Source organism: Amblyomma americanum, chromosome 5 (assembly GCF_052857255.1).
Source record: "Amblyomma americanum isolate KBUSLIRL-KWMA chromosome 5, ASM5285725v1, whole genome shotgun sequence".
NCBI lineage: Eukaryota > Metazoa > Arthropoda > Arachnida > Ixodida > Ixodidae > Amblyomma > Amblyomma americanum.
In genome coordinates this window covers 159,532,321-159,547,623 of record NC_135501.1, presented here as the reverse complement: position 1 = coordinate 159,547,623, position 15,303 = coordinate 159,532,321, and the positions used below count along the sequence as shown (strand labels likewise).

The window sequence follows — 15,303 nt, the reverse complement described above, 5'->3', positions numbered from 1 at the left end:
CTGCTGAAAGGAAAAATCTTCTTGTGAATAAATGACGATTAGTAGTCTAAGTAGTAGTGAAATGCAAAAAATGCGCAAATATATTCATATTTAAGCACATTTTATTCGCGTCCACATTTGGGACTTAGCGCGTTAAACCCGATACTTGAACATAAACACTGCTACATTTGCTTGCTTTTTCTAACTGATCGCTGGACATGAATAAATGATTAGCTCTGGAAATAAACACTTCAGGGAATTATTTCGCAGTTCATGACTTATAAAACAGACAAAAGCAGTCATTCTGTGACGGCAGGCAGAGGAATATTCGCTATATCTGGCTCCGAACGTGGCTTTTAGATGTGCAGCTTTCACGTCGGCACCGTTGTGTAATTAACGTGTTAAGAAGCTGGGGCTAATGGTGGCTTCCATCATAAGTAATGCTTCAAGTCCGGCTGCATCGATGGGCTTTCGATTGATCTGAGCACAGCTGGAGAGGTAGAGAGGGAGAGAGCATCTTGCGACCTGCTTTACACATAATTTTTGCAAAAATGAGAAATACTTTTTAAAGGTCGTTATTCGAACAGTTTATGTCAGAGACCTGAAACAAACTGTCCCTTCGTTCTACGAATGGACTGATTATTGTTTTGTAGCCTTGTAGCTTAGCGGCCATCTCCGAACTGACAATGGTGTGGTTGCACGGGTTCCCCTTTTTCATCCTCCCTTGTGTAGTGCGGCCACTTTCTATTTTTACCCGTGTTGGGTTTATACATATTGTAATAATTCTTGATAAAAACCGCAACGTTTACTGCAGGACTTTTTCTTCACCTACGACGATAAAAATTGACTTGCCGTTTCTACATTACCCTATCGACACATTCCGAGCCCTAAATTGCATCATTAACGATCATTTGTAAAGATAGAATGCCATAATGAAAGCTATTTTCTCGTCCCGTCAGAAAAAAAAAAAAAAAACGTGATGCACATGTTTTCTTTTTTTTTCAAACGCATTTCGCTCTGGCTGCAAGAGATGGCGCCGCATACTTGACAAGGAGAGACAAATTGATATGAGCGCGGTATTCAAAGGTGGAAATTCTACTTGCATACGAAAACATGAGGAGGCTTAAGTCGCGTCCACATATGTGGACCCAGCGCCTGAAGGGGATAAATGTAGGTCTCTTCTTTGCAGTCGATAGAAAATTAAACATAAAAATATCAGCAATATAAAAGATGCCACGCAGGCGCCATTTGCGTAGTAATATTATGTGAATTCGCCTAGATCGGGCTGGCCGACTGAGCACTCGAATTCCAGTCTGAACTTATCTGGCGGGACTTCGCGGACGGCGCTTCTACCGCAGACATAGCCTTAACACCCCTCTCATTACCAAGGGAGCACCCTTTAAACCGCAATTCAGCGCTTTCCCTCTCTCTGAATGGCTGTCTTTAAATGTTTATACAGCGCAAATCGTCTACGCCTATTTCCCTGGTTTGCAGTACCCCATCCGCGCAAAACCTCGCACTGATGGATGGCTCATGGAGCACTTGTCCCGTTACCACTTGACCACCACGGGTGCGCCGTGAATGCCTCGCGCCTTCTGGTGCTTTCGTCGTCCTCAGAGAAGGGTGGCAACGCCATGAATTTCATTCAGGAAGACGTCCTGAAAATGGTCGTCCGCCTTCCCTGAGTTCGGTCATTCTTCGCCAGTCATCTTTTCTGGAAACATAAATGTCGACGTCATGCAGCCCAACCCATTTCATGCACAGCGTCAAATCTGGAGGGCTCACTCCCGAAACTAATGTAACGCAATCGACATCAAGTAACAAGGGGAGCATTCTTCGGTTCAGCGGGCAGTACAGCGCTAAAGCAATTGAGTCCTTTCTTTTTTCACGACGTCCTTTATTCCTTCCCTTACTGCGCGGTTCAGGCGTCCAGCGAGATATGTGATACTGTTACTGCATCATTTCCATTCCTCAAAAAACCAAGTAAAAAATATACGCGCATTTTTTACCGCGAGACAAGAATATAATTAATATAGTAGTAATAACTCGTTGTATTGAAAGGAAAGGCGCCTGACTGTGACTCCGAAATCGCACCTCTTAAAGAAAAAGATCAAGGATAAGATAAAGGCAGTGATAAGAGATAAATTACTCATTGGCATTCACTCTTGAACAGCCATACGGCTACAAATGAAAATGGAGGCCATTGAGTAATTACTCCCTGATTACAAATTTACTCCACCTTGGTGAATTACTCTCAGCATTCGACCGACAAAGGCAGTAAGAGAAAAAAGTGCAGCACTGCAGGAGGCGGAGGTAATGTCGACCACATGAGGCTCTTTTTTGTTCAATGACATCGGGCAGTACACGGGTGGCTTAAGAATTTCATCTTGATCGAAACGCGGTAAGCGTTGAAACAATTTGATGAAGCTTTGCACCCCAAAGCAGCAACCACTGAGCCTCTGCGGTGTGTTAATCTGGAGGTGAGAAACGGAAACGGCATAGAGCACATACTCGCTGGGGCCACAGACGCAATAACATGCATTAAGGTGAGTTGTTAGTTAACACCGAATCTACCACCAAACTAACTAACGCCAACCGCCTTATGCACTGCACAATTATTTCGTCAATCACTTCGCGTACAACCTTACTGTCATCAACCATGTCATTCCTACAAACGCTTTGTCATTTTCGTGCTTAGTTGTCACAAAGTGCAGAACCTCAAAGACGATTATCCGTTAAAGTCGAACTTCGGGATGTTAGTAGTATTATTCGTTCGCTTTTCCTGCTCTCTCGCGAAACACCTTTGTGTTCAATGTTATTTACTTGCAAAATAGGAATTCCTTTGAATGTTAAAAGATTTGAACAAAGCACTAGCAAACACTCCCTTCAAGAAGCACTGAGGTTATTACGAATTTCTGGCAACCATCATGTAACACAAAAAAAGAAAATGCAATGTGCTAAGCATAGAGCGGTTTAACTTTCCAAACTTAGCACACCGCATTTTGCTAAGCTTGGGGTGGTTTAACCCTCCAAAGCATCGACGAGCATTTAGTTATTCCGCATCAAAGGACATCGTAATATATCCGACCAACTGGTGTTCTTTAACCTGAAGAGATATCCCCTAGCACACGGTCAATTTTTCTTTTCGCCTCAACCAAATTGCGGCCGCTGCGCCATTAAATTCCGTCCCGCGCCCTTGGGCGCACTAGCCGAATCCAATAGCCACTACAGCACCCCGACGTATTTAGAAAAAAAGATCCGTAAGCACATTTAAGAATATATTTTTCCAGCTAAACACTTATTAATGTGTTGCTGGTTCTAGCAATCGCCATGTTTCCTATTATGATAAAACTGCCTAGGTTTTTTTCTTCTCTGTGATATAGAACTTCGTCATTTACCTTAAAGATATAGGCATTCTTAGCCCAGCCAGCACATTCAATTCTTCAATGTGAGGAACTAATATTTGGAGATATAGGAACACGTTAAATCTATTCTGAATTTGGGGCATCGTTTTCTTGTTGTTAGCGTACCACGTAGTAAGAGTAAATTCGACAATAGAGAAAAACCTTCCATGTTATGCGCCCAATTTTACGACGATAATTACTTTCCCTGGTTTGTAAAAATAGACCGCCACTATTGCGTGTTTATTAAGAGTCCCAAATGGGGTGGCCTACAGAAAATCTGCAGGTCCACAAAACTTGAGCGAACGATATTTATGGTCTACGAGACCACGAATTAAATCAGTACATAGCCGAAAAGCTATTAACTCTCCCAAGTCTGAGCATTAATGGCTATATGAACCTGAGAAAGGGATAATTTGTAGATGAGAGGGCCGAAATAGCTTTCGTGTTCGTTTCTGACCCCAGAAGAGCGCTACCACTTTGCAACACGCTTTTTGTTGGTGTTTGTGGTTGTTGATATCAAGAGACCCTTGTAATGTGACTGCGTTAGGCTACTACGTTCTACTTTTATGCGCATTGATTACTGCGGCAACGTGTAAACCTTCTGCACCTAATACCATAACCTCTTACCGACACCTTTGGCACGAAAATTTAGCCTCTTGTAATTTTTTGTGTTGCTTTTTCTCCTTGTGTACTGAATAAAAAACGGCTGTGGTTAAGTTGCCAATTTTAACTCGGACATTTCGCTGTTTGCATACAAGATGCCATGTGCCAGCAAGCCCTAATAAGTTCTGGGCTGTTTGCCTTGACCTAGGTTGCCAGAAAAGTGAAGTACACCGGCAGCAAATGATTATAAATAAAATCTGTTCCTTTCAGCCTATTTCCTGGAATTTGTTAATACAGAAATTGCTGCTTCTTCCCCATTGTCCTTGCTACCCACTCAATATTCTTCGTCCGTCCGGAGTGCATTTAGACGCTGCGCGTTTATCTCTGTACTTTTTTGGCTTATAATTTTCTTTCACCTACTGTTTGGCTACATGAATGGTGTAAAAGGTGCCTCAGATTTTGCGCGTGCAGCTGGAGCCCTCCTCCGCATCTTGTCACGCACTGAGCATAGCCGCGTAAAGAGAGGACGAAACCAGTTGCCAAATTTGTTTTTGCCAATTTATTAGGTCATTCTGCGAAATCACGTAGCAAGAAAGAGACCCTAAGGCAACTATCATAACTTAACCTTACGGGTTGCTACTCAAAATATGGCTTGTTCAGAATACTAAAAGAAAGTTGGGTCACATATATCAGTCGGCCTTGTAAAAACCTCCACAACTACGAATGCGCTCTTTTGAATGCAATCAGTTGGAAAGTGCTGACTACGAAAAACGACAATATTTTCATATTGTGCAGGTGCCCTTACATCCAAAAAGTCTCCTATTGTCTTATGAAAGTGCACTTTCAGAGATATTTCAACCTGTAAATTAATTAAAAACGTTTCACTTTCTGGTTCTGCCAAATAACACACGTTGTCTTGACAGCAAGCCACCATGCTACGATAGGAATTATACTGCGTGATTTGCAAAACAATTACTCCAAACTTAAAGAAGTACTTTTACATATACTTAATGGTTGTTTTTAGAAAGGAGAAATACCACCAGGCCTGAAGGTCTCAGTACTAAGACCAATCTACAAGTCGGGAAAAAAGACAGATGAAACAAATTACAGCCCAATTGCCATACTACCAGTCATTAGCATCCCGATGGAAAAAATTGTTCACCAATATATGACATCTGTTTGTGAGAAGTATTCTTGTCTGAGTACTACACTATTGTTTCCGTCGTAATATTGGTACGGTTGAGCTTCTTGAAGATTGCTGTGATTTTATCAATGGTAACCTGGATGAGAATCATTGTGTTTTTGAATTTTTTCTGATTTATCGAAAGCATTCGATACGGTAGAGCACTCTGTTTTGTTACATAAGTTGGAAAGTATTGGATTCCGTGGTCCATACCAACAATTTTTTGCAAGCTACCTTTCGCACCATAAACAAGTAGTAAAAATTAAATGATCATTTTGTACTTTCTCTGATATTCAGTACGGTGTTCCACAAGGTTCTGTTTTGGGACCGTTTTTTAATATTTATGTAAATGATATGGTTAACCTAAAATTAAATGCAAAATTGTTTCAGTATGCTGATGACACAGCTTTAGTAATATCCCATGACTCAATCTCACTCGTACTGAAACTACTTCAGTACGTTATCAACAAAACAGTAGGCTGGTTATCTGGAAATCAGATATACTTAAACAAAAAAGAAAACTGTGTTAATATGTTTTAGAAATCCGCGCAAGTATGTTGATCTTGCCCAGTCTGTTCGTCTGCATGGTAGCAACTGTGCCAATTGTGAATGTTCGCCATTACCCTACTCGAACAGTGTTAAATATCTTGGCCTGTATCTTGATTCCAACATGTGTTGGTCTTCCCAAATTGACTATATAATAAAGAAACTCCGTTTTTTTTTCTGTGCAGCTTTATCGTATAAAATACACTACATCTGCAAACTTGCGTCAGACTGTACATAGATCTTTAGGAGAATCTATACTTAGATACGGTGTTTCAGTGTGTGGTTCTTGCGGCTTTGTAAGATCAAGAAGGTAGATAGTTTTCTGTGCAGAATCTCCACTAATTTATTGTATGGCACTTCTCACGAAAGATCCGACCACAAGACTAGAATGCTTAAAGCAGGAGTTATTCCTCTGCACGACTTGTACGTGCAAGTGGTAGTTCTCAGAAATTACGTGCAAGTGGTAGTTCTCAGAAATTACTTTTCAGTGCAGTTGAAGCAGCCTGACAAAAAACGAGAGTCATTTGGGCACACAGCGCGTTACAAAGTTCCTAGAGTTTATACCATCAATGATAAAACGACACGACAGTTCTATATACCCTACTATTTTAATAAACTATCTGCAAAGGTGTTGGATTGTGATTCTATGAGGGCTGTGAAATCTGGACTGCAAGCGTGTATGCAAAGTTGCATTGAAGGAAATTACTGAGTTGCTTTGTAATTCGCTCCTTGTTATTGAAATTTTTGTTCCGTTTATTGACTGCTGATTTCCTCTGTTTTACATGATTATCAATCGGCAATTTGTTGACTTTACTAATGCAATGTATCGGCTTGTTTTATTGTTAATTTTTCTTCTTTTTTTTACTAAGAATGGCAGTTGTGTAATTTCAGCGTTTTGTAATAACCGCGCATTGTTGTGACTGCCGTGGCCCGCCCACAAGCGCTTGCGCTTCTGCGGGCACACACTATGTACTGCATATATCTTTCAATATAATTTTTGTATGTATGTATGTATGTATGTATGTACGTATGTATGTATGTACGTATGTATGTATGTATGTATGTATGTATGTATGTATGTATGTATGTATGTATGTATGTATGTATGTATGTATGTATGTATGTATGTATGTATGTATGTATGTATGTATGTATGTATGTATGTATGTATGTATGTATGTATGTATGTATGTATGTATGTATGTATGTATGTATGTATGTATGTATGTATGTATGTATGTATGTATGTATGTATGTATGTATGTATGTATGTATGTATGTATGTATGTATGTATGTATGTATGTATGTATGTATGTATGTATGTATGTATGTATGTATGTATGTACGTATGTATGTACGTACGTACGTACGTACGTACGTATGTATGTATGTATGTATGTATGTATGTATGTATGTATGTATGTATGTATGTATGTAACAGTAGCGTATGACAACATATTTTGTGAATAGAAGCTTACCAAATCAACCTGATATTTTTTCTCCTTATGTAGTTTGTGAACCGCAAAAGTTTCAGCATAGTATCATCATATCCACTCATTTAGGCTTTAGGGTGCCTAAGTACCCTCTCGACTTGAGATTGCTTGATTGAATATTTTTCAGGACCATAAATAACGAAAACCACAGTTTTTATTCTTGTTCTGGGGAGCAGAAAGGAAGGCCAATCGGTAGCTTGTCCCATATGCCTAGCATACCACATATCCCCCCCCAATCCTAGATTCAGGCGGCCCGAGTACGCGTGACCCGCATGACCACGCATGCCCGTTTTTGCAATCACGAAGCTTCCTCTCCTTTTTCACAAGTTCTCTTTCACTTTGTTGAGCCTACTAGTTTTCGTGAAAGATATAAATGTCGAGACGGAATTATTGTCCTATTGTTTCCTAAGGGAAGACGAGAAGCAACGTAATTTGCCTGAGAACGCCGCGCCAAGCCCGAAGCAAGAAAGCGGGTCGACGCATCCATAGAAACGAAAACACGATCAATAGATTAAGATACTCAGACAACGATAAATGCCCGAAACAACCAGAAAAATTTGTCTCATAATATACTAGCAAGCCTGTTTACAAACATTCAGTAAAACACTATTAAAGTGCGTGCATGTAACCGGCGATCTTTGAACCATAAACTGACCAACGTGATAAAAAGCGCATAGAAATGAGACTGCAAATGTACATGCTAAAGGTCTCCGTCTGAATTACTCGAATTACCATCTTATGAGTGTATTCCAGATTTTAAATGCACAATTACAATTCTGTGCAGTCATTTCATTGGAGCTTTGACAGTTTGAAACGAGGTCGGGGATAAAGTATGTTTCATGGTCTATAGCCATATGTAAAAAGGAATTAACAGAAAGTGAAAAGGAACCGCTCGCGCCTCTCAAAACTACAGCCAAGGTAGTACGTTTTTTTTTTTTGCAGTGAGCAGCTTTGTGTAAGCTTGGATGCAGATGCGCTAATGGTAATGAACTGACTAGCGCACGTCCGGTTGCCTCTCTCTGTCCGTGTCTGTGTATATGCGCTAGTTAACATATGTATAAGGTCTCTGCCATACAGGCCGAAAAAAATGTCTAGCTGTTTAGCATTGCTAAGCAAGAAATACTGTATAAGAAAGCGCAGTTCATTGCAGGTGGGCACCACCGCCACGTACCTGAAAGCGCGACTCAGGTAGCCCAGGGAGCCGGTTATGCGCGTCTTCAATTTTTTCATCATCATTGCTAATCTACCTGATGTACGCCAGTGGCCTATGCCCCAGTTCCGAGTTTCTACATTGTTGTCAACGCCAACGCGTATTGCTCTAATGCCGTGCTTCTGCCACAAAGTTATCTCAACGCATGCAGCGCGCATCTCTTTGTCACTGCCGCCACATAGCTCCAAGCGCGAATATTAGTTTGACAGGGGTATTAGTAGACGAAGAAGACGATGTGCAATGCACAGCACGAGAGAGTGTTTGCAGTTTTACACGAGGCGTGTTCGGATGCGGCGATATGCAAGTGATCTCGCGCAGTAGCCAGCGAAGCTGATCTGTTCGCGCCGGCGCAGGTTCGATTTCCAGTCGCACACGTTTTCTTCAGTTGCGCCGTCATTTGCGCAGTGCACTCCGATTCTTCATCCAAACTTGCCTGCTTTACCTGCTCCCATACGCTGCCAAAATGCACGGGAGGAAATTACAATATGTAGCTTTCGAGACTACGCCAAAACAAGGTGACCTTGCGCACGTACGCGTGCCCCGACTTTCCTGGGCATGACTACGCAGACCTTGCACTTTGCCTAGGCTATCGCCTTCGCATCATGTCCGAGTTGACGACAAGGCGATCCCTAAGCAGCCGTTTCCTCCGCCACTGAAAGCGACGGTGATGCAATCGTCTCTTCCCCTCCCCATCCCCCTCCTGTAATGGCACTGCACAAGCTCTATCCGTGTTTTTTACAAGCATATGCGACCTCGGTGCCGATGTTTTGTTTTCGTTTCGACCGCACATTTTGCGCATGTACGTGTTGGGAATACAAGGCTGAGCGCGACTTGATCTCTCCTGCCTGGCCTTGCAACCCACAGACAGAGGTGGCTGCGGAGATCATCCATAATTGTGCGGGCGGTCGCGGAAGGCGTGCAGAGCGGACCATTAACGTTCGATTTGGGAGGCACGAGTCTGCGATAACCTTCCGTCTCGGCGGTTGGTGCTGGTTTTCTAAATATGGGTTCCAACTTCTTCCCGGGTATATAAACGATAACGTCGCCTCGCTGGCAAAACATACGTGTCGGACTGGTTTCTTTCGGCGCATCGTGTGACGCCGCAAGACTCAGGGCACAAAGAGGAGACTGCGCTGTAATACAGTTGTCGGGTGAGTGCACCTGCTCCATACCCTGCCGCTTAGCTACATTAGAAAGCGTTAAAGAGAGACTCTTGGAAGTTTCTAAAGTGCTCTTCACAAGCCGGACCACGTATTGTTCCCATCTTGCATGCAAATCAGCCTAGGCGGTTGTGAAAATTGTCCTTCACGGCCGTTTAGACAGGCAGCTACCAAGTGAGGCAACAAAACTTCTATATAGCAGCTATGAACGTTTCCTAAACGAAGACTATGGGTTGAGGATTAGTACTCATGAATTAAACATTTTTAATAAGAAAAAAACAGTGCCTATGTAGCATGGTTTTCATGCATTGTATGCATTTTCATTGGCTTCAAAAAAAATGGCGAAAAAAATGAAAACCTTGGATTCCGCTGTAAAAGATAAAAAAAAAGCTTTTTTATTGCACAAATTTCAACGCCATGAATTTTTCAACTAACACCATATGTTCAGTGTGCTACATAAAAAACGCATATGTAGATCAGGTTACGCGCTGTGATGTTCTTCTTTTAACGCATTGTACATCAACGCGACAGCGCCCAACTAATGCACAAAGAGGGAGTGTAATAGAAAACTGCCAGATTTCGGACTGAGAAAAAAAGCTTATACATGAAGCGTTTAGGCTGCAAGGAAGCATTCGCAACAATGTCCTCTTTCTAGTGTCAATAAATATACAACCACTTGTATTATGTCGCCCTTGCAGGCTCATCAAGTGAAGATGGCATCATTTCTGCTTGTGTTACTACTGGTCGGATTTGTCACCGCCATTCCAGGTCAGATGTTGCTCATAGATGACTTCAGCAGTCATGTTGAAGTGCGCCTAGAGTAACGCTTGTCCAGCATTGCAACGGCACCGGTGTTTGCGCCTTTCTTTTATTGTCACGTAACCAATGCCCTTGCTAATATTCTTGGAAAATTCATTATTAAGCCAGAGAATGCACACATAAGGTTTACCACGTATTGGAATGCGGGAGTCATCTGGGTCAAGGGTCGTGTCTAATATCAATTTATTGACACGTTGCTGGAAGTACGTGAAGAAATTGAGAGAAAAAAACTGAAAAGTCGCAGATTCAGTAGCAGTTCAATTTTTCTGCAACAATGACATCTGGAGAAAAAAACCATCGCAGCATCAATCGGTCCAGCCGAATACTTATGCTCACTGCACATTTTACAGACGGACAAGATGAAGTAACAAGGATGAGGGCAATATGTTTTTCTCGCAAAACAGTATGATTAGCTCTAAAATTTTTGTCAGCACAAGCAAGCCAGCCCTGGCATTATAGGTAACATATTTGCTGAAAGCTTTCCAAAACAATGCTACTTCGTAGAATCTAAAGCTGGCATTGGCGCGCTTTACAAAGTAAATGAGCAGGGCTAAATGGTTTGCAGCTTTTTACCTAACCACAAATCCCCGTCAAGGATAGCAGAATTTTTAATGTTTGTTTCTGAAAGACCCAGTAATTGGAGCCAACGCGAGACTACACGGGGTTTCATAGTGTCACTAAGAATTTCTCTTTGGCACTGTCAGGACTGCGCGAATATAGGCTGATAACTAATATAATGAATGCACCTGTCTAGTTATTTCGTTTGATAGTCATGGTTCTACTATCTTCCGTTCGAACGCAACACGAGAGTTTTCAGAAAATAATTGATATTTTCAAAGAAAGCAACAGGGACGCATATTTTTTATTTAATGACCCACACACGTCTCACTAGAATTGTGGAGAATTCCGTGACGGAGAGATGACCAGAGGTTTACAATGAAACCCAGCAGAACGCTTTTTTGCACCAAAAATGAGAGGTCTTGAGAGCTGCCAATTTTCATCTCATAACCAAAGATGCATAGGCCTCCCTGTTTTCTCGCTTTTGTGCATTTCTTATATTTAAGTACTAAGAAACATTGGTTAACATTACCTAACTTACTAAGGCTGCCAAACCCTGGACAGATAGATAGGTTCCTTCCATATAGGTTACCCTTGCTTTATATCAATTTCATCAGGAGGGGTTGCTAAACTAAGTGTGTGCAGTATCTGAAAATTGTTGCATATCTTAAATGCCACTCTCAAGCCCTTTCAATTAAATAAAAATTTTTACTTCTAAGTGTTCATTGATATTTTGATAGATTAGTTTATAAAGTGCTGACATCATTTTCATTCGTTCACCGTTTTTAGCTGACTAAGAAGCCTGATTGTGGCTCGCCTCGTAAACGAAACAAGAACATGGACAGACCACGTCGCATCGAACAAAAAAACACTTTTAAATATACCCCACATGGGCAAATAGAAATACAATTTTTGATCGCATACATAAATTTTCAAGTGCATATTCTTCAAAGAAGATTTTTTTTATTACAAAGATACATGTGAGTAAATTCTCTGATTTTTAAAAGCCATTCTTGCCTGATAGTGGGCAACAAGATTTCTAGAAAAAACATGTAGGTCCCGTAAAACGTGAGAGTAACAAAAAAGAGTTTGATAGTAGGGAGAATGGCTTTTCTTTCTTTTGCTACGGTATATCACTTCGACAATTTTAGTAAACAAAAGTGCCTCGGTCAACAACGCAGATATATTTCTCATACGCCACCATAATAAGCAACTTCGCTTCACGCCACAGTCATGCCGCTTGTTTGTGTTCTCATTAAAAGAACCAACTGATCAGGCGTCCGTGCAAGTGCCGTTGTCAAAAGCATTTCAAGTACAAATTAACGTATGACGTCAACTATTTTTCAGTGGTTTTCAAAATTAGACGTTGGCTTTTCGGGAGACGAAGTGGTCTTCGCCTTTAAGTGATTACGTAGGCACTCAGTCAGGGAGTCAGATTACACCTAGGAATTTATATATTTTATTACTATTAGTTGCTAACCTCATATTTAGGCGCGAATGCTCAAAAATACATCGAAAAGCTGTTCAATCCGCTTACGCTCTTGATGCTGGAATGGCGCAGTATTAAACCCTGAAATGCTCTCGGTATAGTGAAACATGGGAAACAAATAAAACCGAAATTTCTTCCACTTTGGCACACTGCCCTTACCTCTAGCCTGAAAGCTCCAGTGCCCAAAACGGCATCCATAAATTATATTTAATAATTATTTTACCATCCCCCTTCTCTTGCAGCATTCAAAATTTCACATACGATTTCAATTGCCTCAAAACACAATTGTTTTTTTAGGACTTGCTCATAGCGAGCAGTTTCACTCGCCGCTTTTGATATTGAAGGTTGGTATCTCCAATGGCAAGGTCGCGAGAGTGCTTTTGAAAAATGAAACCTTATAATTAAAGCACCTGCGCCTCAGCAGAAGAAAGGGCGTTATGACGACCAACAATAAAATCCACAGCGCCTCTTTCCAAGCCACCTTTCGCTATGCAAGGCTTTTGCATACTTAAGTATGGTGCTGTAAATATCCCTCAACCTCTTGCTGAAGTAAACGTTTGTGAAAGTTTCAGCCTGTAGTCTCGAAAAAATTCATGATCCTGCAATCACGTCGCACTGGCGTTAATCTGATTGTGTTGTTCCCGAAAAGCATACGACTCAAAGGCAGCAAAAATTATGAACACATAAAAGAAAGGGTGCAGAAAGGCTGCGATTGCCTGACTGAATGTCTCATAGGCTTCCAAGGGCAATATCGAATGTTCGAAATTTTTGCATGCGCTTTGCACTTTGATGTGCCATCAGCCGCGCTGACGGTTATGGCGTTGTCCTACCCGAGCAGCAGGTAGTAATATTAACATCAAAGACTATATTGTGTTTGGTCTTATACAGCTTGTAACATCCTTGAAGACTTGACGTACATGCCACTCGAAATGATTACTTACTTTAAGGACAAGCGAAAAACGTGCGAGTTGTGCACTACCTCAACCTACCTCAACTCATCATAACATATAATTTGATAACAGCAAAAGATTATTCATACGAGTCAAATGAGGAATGCAGCCTCTTTTTCGCGTTCCACTTACTCTTCCACCTGACTTTACTTTCCCTTAGCTGTGAGTTAATATTTGACTGTTCTCAATTAGCTAGTTAAAGCTCGGCATTTACCTCCAAGCTATAGGTCCCGATATTCACGCTTTGAAGCGAGTTCATTGAGTTTCCAGATAGGCACATGCTAACAGAGGTTGACGGTATAAAAGGCATATCATACTTGAAAGCAATCTGCTAAGGAGTATGTACCATGCGCGCGCATGAACACGGCTATACTACATATTGGTGATGCTCTTTGTGCAGGCAACACATTGCTGGTTTTGTCGAAAAGACCCATGGAGCAAGAACAGAACGCTATTTTGAGGCTAAAACCGCCACATCGTCATCATCAGCCTGACTACGCCCACTGCAGGGCAAAGGCCTCTCTGCCTTATCTCCTGTCCCGTATCCACAAACTTCTTGTTCTCATCAGCCCACCTAACTTTCTGCTGACCCATGCTGCGCTTGCCTTCTCTTGGAATCTACTCCGTAACCCTTAAGGACCAGCGGTTATCGCCTCTTCGCATACATGCCCTGCCCAAGCCCATTTCACACTTATTCACGCTTTGAAGCTTTCGTTTCAGAAAAACGCGATGAAATCACATTTCCATATTTTTTTCTGCGCTGCAGAGAAATGTCACATCCCGGACGAGGACTGGGAGGAGCTGGTTGACCGATTCCTGGCCAAGGTTCCGAACGACTACTCTTTTCCCGGTCCCAGCGATTCCTCCAAGCACAACGAGGTGCTCTCCGGGATCACCGTGGGCGACATGACCCTGGCCGGCCTCAACAACCTCAAGCGCTACGGCACTGTACATGTCTTCTGCAAGGATGGCAAGCCGCACGTTGACATCACCATGGGCTCTCAGGGCCCGCTGAAAATGTCTGTTCCATGGAAGTACTGCGGCGGAGTGACAGGAACCGTGGGCACCCAGGCCAATCACGTCAAGATCTGCGTCGGCTTTGATGTCGAAGAAGTGGACGGCAAGGTGACCGTGCGCCCAGTTCGAGTTTCGCCGAAGTGGATCGAGACGGTGGACGTCAAATTAGACGGCGCCGGGGATGTGGCCAAGACGGCGACTCACATCGTGAGCAAGCTTATGCCGGCGTTTGTTAAGGATTTCTGGATCGAGAACCTGCCTTGGAGAATGCACAGGATTATGGAACAGCTGGAGAAGTAAACAGATACCTGGTGACGACTCAAGAAATATGACCCCCCTCTGCACTACTAATATGACCGTTGCAGCGGTCACAAGCAATGACAATAAAAGCATGTTTTTTTTGTTAAGATGGAAGCTTTCGTTTAAAAAAATCATCTCAGCCAATCTCAATTTCACAAGGTGCCGTGGGCAAGCATTTTATGTAATTTTAGAAAACTCCAGCGGTACTTTCTTTTTCACACTACCGAAAATTGTGGCCTTCTCGTCATAATATTTGATTTTCCATGAAGACTATGCCGGTTCTTGTGCTAGTAACAGCAAAGTTTAATATATGATCGCGCTTAATTTTCTGGTTAACAACATAATTAGATGCATGGAACTGAGAACAGGCTATTACGTCTGCAAACATCCATGCATCTTCTAAGCTTGTAGTCGATATATTCGAAGCTACAAGAAAAAAAAAACGCATGATGCAAATATGGACAAGAGGGACATTACGGCATCCCTTCTGAAGGAATCAAAGCTACACCGAGATGCTGCTTTTTATACCAAACTAACGGAAAGTGTGCTTAAAGTAATATAACGCTGTTTGCAACATTGCCTTAATTTACT

At 42.0% G+C, this 15,303-nt stretch overlaps 1 protein-coding gene across 1 annotated transcript; it reads left to right on the top strand.

Annotated features, from left to right (window-relative positions):
* Positions 1 to 9,429: 9,429 nt before the first annotated feature.
* On the top strand, positions 9,430 to 14,846 carry LOC144132852 (uncharacterized). Its single transcript, XM_077665554.1, has 3 exons — positions 9,430 to 9,570; positions 10,278 to 10,347; positions 14,162 to 14,846. The coding sequence occupies exons 2-3, from the start codon at positions 10,293 to 10,295 to the stop codon at positions 14,710 to 14,712; spliced, it is 606 nt and encodes a 201-aa protein (XP_077521680.1). The 5' UTR covers positions 9,430 to 9,570; positions 10,278 to 10,292; the 3' UTR covers positions 14,713 to 14,846.
* Positions 14,847 to 15,303: the final 457 nt, after the last annotated feature.

Excerpts from the sequence above, each read along its gene's own strand:
- LOC144132852 (XM_077665554.1), top strand. The coding sequence starts at position 10,293 with ATGGCATCATTTCTGCTTGTGTTACTACTGGTCGGATTTGTCACCGCC. Across the intron at positions 10,348-14,161 it reads ATTTGTCACCGCCATTCCAG|AGAAATGTCACATCCCGGAC; the intron begins GTCAGATGTTGC and ends TCTGCGCTGCAG.